Source organism: Lynx canadensis, chromosome D4 (genome assembly GCF_007474595.2).
Source record: "Lynx canadensis isolate LIC74 chromosome D4, mLynCan4.pri.v2, whole genome shotgun sequence".
In the NCBI taxonomy this organism is placed as follows: Eukaryota; Metazoa; Chordata; class Mammalia; order Carnivora; family Felidae; genus Lynx; species Lynx canadensis.
Window position 1 is genome coordinate 65715475 of NC_044315.2, and position 5044 is coordinate 65720518.

At 36.4% G+C, this 5044-nt stretch overlaps 1 protein-coding gene across 1 annotated transcript; it reads left to right on the top strand.

Moving 5' to 3' along the window:
• Positions 1–3490: 3490 nt before the first annotated feature.
• LOC115499109 (olfactory receptor 13F1-like) lies at positions 3491–4474 on the top strand. Its single transcript, XM_030292828.1, has one exon. It carries the CDS (start codon positions 3491–3493, stop codon positions 4472–4474), a length of 984 nt encoding a protein of 327 aa, XP_030148688.1.
• The last annotated feature ends 570 nt before the right edge of the window (positions 4475–5044 follow it).

Genomic DNA, 5044 nt, shown 5'->3' on the forward strand with positions numbered 1-5044 from the left:
TTGATAGTTCATTTTTAGTGTATATAAATGCAACAGATTTTTGTACATTGATTTTTGTATCTTGCAACTTTACTGAATTTGTTTATTAGATCTAGCAGAGTTTTGGTGGAGTCTTCAGGGTTTTCTATATTTAAAGAAAATGTAATCTGCAAACACAGACAGTTTTCATTCTTCCTTTCCACTTTGGATGCCTTTTATTTCTTCTTCTTGTCTAATTGCTTTTGCTATGACTTCCAGTATTATACTGAATAGAAATGGCAGGAGTGGGCAACCTTGTCTTGTTTCTGGTCTTAGAGGAAAAGCTTTGAGTTTTCCACTGTTGAATATGAAGTTAGCTGTGGACTTGTCACATATGGTCTTTATTATGTTGAAGCACACTCTTTATAATTTGTTGAGAGTTTTTATCATGAATTTTGTCACTTTTTTTCCCACATCTATTGTGATAATCAGTGAGTGTTGGCCTATATGCTGGGGCTGCAGCTTCCTGCCTGACAGTGGGGTCATGGAAGCTTGATCTATAAGGGCAGGCATTTAGCCTGGAGTCTCAGGGCCTGGGCTGGCACTGTGGTGGCCAGGAGCCTTATTCTGGGGGTGTGAGCCTGGAGCCCAAGGTGCCAGGGTTCACTGGGGTGAGCTCTATGCTAAAGTTCATGGTAAAGTTGGATACCACTTCACTCTTCTTCCCCCATGAGGTGTCTCTATGCATCGCACTCCTCAGGCTTGAGGAAAGGATGAGATGGGTAATGTGAAAGTGTTGTTCTTACCCCCTTCAATGTGTCTTTTCTTATTTCTGTTCTGGATTTCAATGGAGACCCAGAAGTATTCACCAATCCATAATCTTTCACCTGAAATCCTTAGCTTTTGTAAAGGTATTTTCATTTGTGGATAGTTGTTCAAACATGCTTCCGTGAGGGTACAAGCTCTGAAAACTATCATTCCACCATCTTGCTCATTCCTCATGGAAATATCCTTTTACTGCTAGTTTGCTGAGTGTGCTTTATCATAAACAGAGTTTGAATTTTTCCATGGAGTTTCAGAATTTCTCTTCTTTTCAGTGTGCTTTGATTTATCTACAAAGCAGAAGTGTGGTTTGGTGCTTTATGCATAGTGGGGGGAGTCAGGTCAGCAACCTTCCTCAGTCTTAGTCACTGCCTTCCTTTAAATCTTTGTGGTGTAGCCCTACAGTACAGTTCTCTCCTAGGCACAGTGAAGCCAACCTAAATTATTTACTTCCAGCTGTATAAGCCTTTACAGCTTTACAAGTTCAAGAAATCAAACAAGTTGGGAATGGTAGTCAATAAATAAATTCAGAGGGAAATGGGATTCTGGGGCCAGATGTCAGTCAGCTTCTTCCTTTTCCTTCAACCATTTGTATTATGGTTGCAGTTAATCTTGTCTAAATGAGGGGGGAAAGTAAGAATATTGCTGTAGTCAAAAAGGAAGGAAACAGTGAGAAGGGGAAGTAAATCCAGTAAATGCAGTAAATACAGGAAAGGAAGAGGATTCAAGAAGCAAACAGAAAACCACAGAAGAGAGAAAAATCTGAAATCTATGAGTGTATACTATAAATCAGATACTATGTAAGTTGCTTTACATAAAATATCTCTCTACTCCTCATAACGACCCTGATAAAGAAATATTATCATTGCTCTTTTACAAATAAGCTAAATCTCAATGAGGATCACCAACTTGCTCTAGATAACAAAACTGAAGTGGTGAAGTGGGAAGTATTTGCAGCACTAAAGCCGTATTGTTTCCTGTGCACCAAGATGTCCTGTAGTTAAAGAAGTGAATCATCCCAGGGCCTTGAAGGTTATATCCCTACAAGAGCAGAGTAAATAGAAGACCTCACGGCTACATTCCGTTTGTAATAAAGCAAACAGTGAGGACAGGATTTCTGGTTGTTGTTGTTTTTTTTAATAATCTTGGCAATAGTTCAAATTTATAAACTTCTCTGAGAATGAAAACATATTTGATGTGATATAAATAATTTAGTAATAGTCATGATTACAATCTGTTACTAAAACCAAGGCATCCAAACACAACTGCATAGTGATGAGACTGACAGCATGTTTTCTCCATACCACCATACACACTATTCGCCATTAGTTGCTCATTTGGAAAACAGAAAATTATAAATAGAGATTATAAAAATCACTCAAATGGAGCATTCAGTGGATTTCTGAAGGATCAAGATGCCTTTATCTGGTGAAACTATCTTCTCAAAATGGTTCTACCTTAAAAGAAGTGTTCTTTAAAACAAATTGTCCCTTCAAGTTCCATGAAGAACATTTACTCTCATCTTATCTTTGAGCTATGATGAGCAATGGAAGAGTTACTTAAGCTCTCCTTCTTCCATCTTTGGTGGGCTCCATATCAAGTATAACTTCATATTGTACACATTACGAAACACTCCTTCAATCTAAAGGAGAAACTGTCAACATTATTCATTCGCCTTAACTTTTTTAAAATTAGCCAGCTTGACTGATTTTATAACACAATCAGAAGCAGAGAAAAGTTCCCTTCCCAAAGATAGTGTAGATAGGAATATGTTTATTTCTTGTTTGAATAACACTGCAATTATAACAGACCAGTTACTGACTATAATTGGATCTATGGGACATTATCCCTGGAGTTTCAGAATTTTAATTCTGCACAAATAGAGTTCTAAGTTTAATTTGCTACATGAATTGGAAACTTCTCATAAGCAACAAAAAGCTTAAATTGCCTTATAGTGCCAATAGTTGGTCTTTTGAAGGATGATTCTGGAGCACAGATGCGAGGCAAATTCTAGCTATATGAAAGAAATATCTATATATGTCTACCACCATGAGAATATCTGTCATCATCTTCCTGGGTTTGAAATGGAAACTGTGGACTTGTGTTGAAATGTCCAAGGTTTTTGGTTAATTAATCTATGACTGCAGAAATTTATAACTTTTTTTAACTCACTGAATCTCCCAAATTATTTTGGACAGAATTCCAGGAGTGACAGAAAATATGATAAGCTTGGAGAGCAGAACAATTCCTAAGTAAGAAGACTGTTACCAAACTAGGGTAAGAAAATAATTCCAATGGCTCAGGTAAATTAATGACTTAGCTATAGATCAGCTACAAATGTGATTTCAGAAAAAGAAAGAATGCATAAGATTATTTCTTTCATCAATCTCTCATGATGTTTATGAAATAAATCTCTCCCTTCCTAACACTGCCAAAAAATCTTGTATCAAAAATAACAGCTTGAGGATTTACCTGTTGACTTCCTACTTGAAATTTTCCTAATTAATGACAAATTCCTTCAAACATATATTACTATCAGCAAGCTGGAGAAGCATTTGACTACACAGACTACAAGTCTATAGCATAGACTACAAGTTCATATGAAGAAAAAAATGCCAGAAAATACGAAGGGAGGGGATCTTATGTTTTATATATAATATATGATGTTTATCTTTCTGTGCATATATACAAATGAATATGACATAATAAAATGTTTCAGGGAAATTTGACATCTGTAACAGTTTTTTTCCTCCTGGGATTTTCCCACTACCCCAAAGTTGAGGTCATTGTATTTGTGCTGTGCTTGCTGATGTACCTGATCACCCTGCTGGGTAATATCATTCTGATCTCCATCACCATCCTGGATTCCCACCTACACAAACCCATGTACTTCTTCCTCAGCAACCTCTCCTTTTTAGACATCTGGTACACTTCTTCTGCTTTTACTCCAATGCTGACAAACTTTGTTACAGGGGAAAACACCATCTCATTCGTAGGGTGTGTTGCTCAGATGTACTTCTCTCTAGCTATGGGTGCCACTGAGTGTGTGCTCTTGTCCTTGATGGCATATGACCGATATGTGGCCATCTGCAACCCCCTGAGATACCCCATCATAATGAACAAGAAGGTTTGTTTGCAGATTGCAGCTGGTTCCTGGTTGACAGGCTACCTCACCACCCTGGTGGAAACAGTATTTGTGCTGCAGCTCTCTCTGTGTGGTCATAACACAATCAATCATTTTGCTTGTGAAATTCTGGCTGTCTTGAAACTGGTTTGTGTGGACACCTCCATGGTGGAATTACTCATGCTGGTGATCACCACACTTATCCTTCCCATGCCAGTGCTTCTAATTTGTATATCTTATGCATTCATTCTCTCCAACATCCTAAGAATTAGTTCAGTGGGTGGTCAAAGCAAAGCCTTTTCAACATGTGCAGCCCACCTGACTGTGGTGGTTTTGTTCTTTGGGACAGCTCTCTCCATGTACCTAAAGCCCTCAGCTGTGGATTCACAGGAAATAGATAAATTTATAGCTTTGGTATATGGTGGATTAACCCCCATGTTGAATCCTATCATCTATAGTCTACGGAACAAAGAGGTGAAAGCAGCTATGAAAAGGTTGCTGATTAGAAATCCTTTTGGTACTGTGTTAATTTCTGTCCTCAATAATATCAGAGCAAGCACACTCATCTGAATAATCTCTAACATTATCCAGAAAGTTGCGAAATAGTTGCTATAAACCAAACCCTGGAAAATACTCATTTTTGATAGTTCAACATTAAGTTCAATATCTTGATTTATCTTGTAAATAAAACTGCTGAAATTAATGAATCATTTAGAAAGAATGAATTATGTTTCCAAAAAGTATTTAAAATTTATTGAATATTAATATAACATTAAAATTAGATAATTTCTTATTTCCTGTTTGACTTGCTATACATCTAATAGTCAACTGTAGCATCACCATGGCAACTAATACCCCAAGATTGTAAAATTTTAAGCCTAGTAAATTTTTAAATAATTTCTTCTTATATGATTTGCAATTATATCTGAATTTATGAAGAAATAGGTAATTTTACATAAGTGTTGATATAATTTAAGGTATAAATATGTCAAAATTCATAAAACCAAGATACTATTAATTTTAGAAGTTTTCCTAGTCTCTAAATGTTAAAATGTGAAAAATATGGTTTCAGGTTTGATGAACTATAGCATGAATGATTTTGTTATTTGGGATGTGTATCTGGCGGGATGAATAAATATC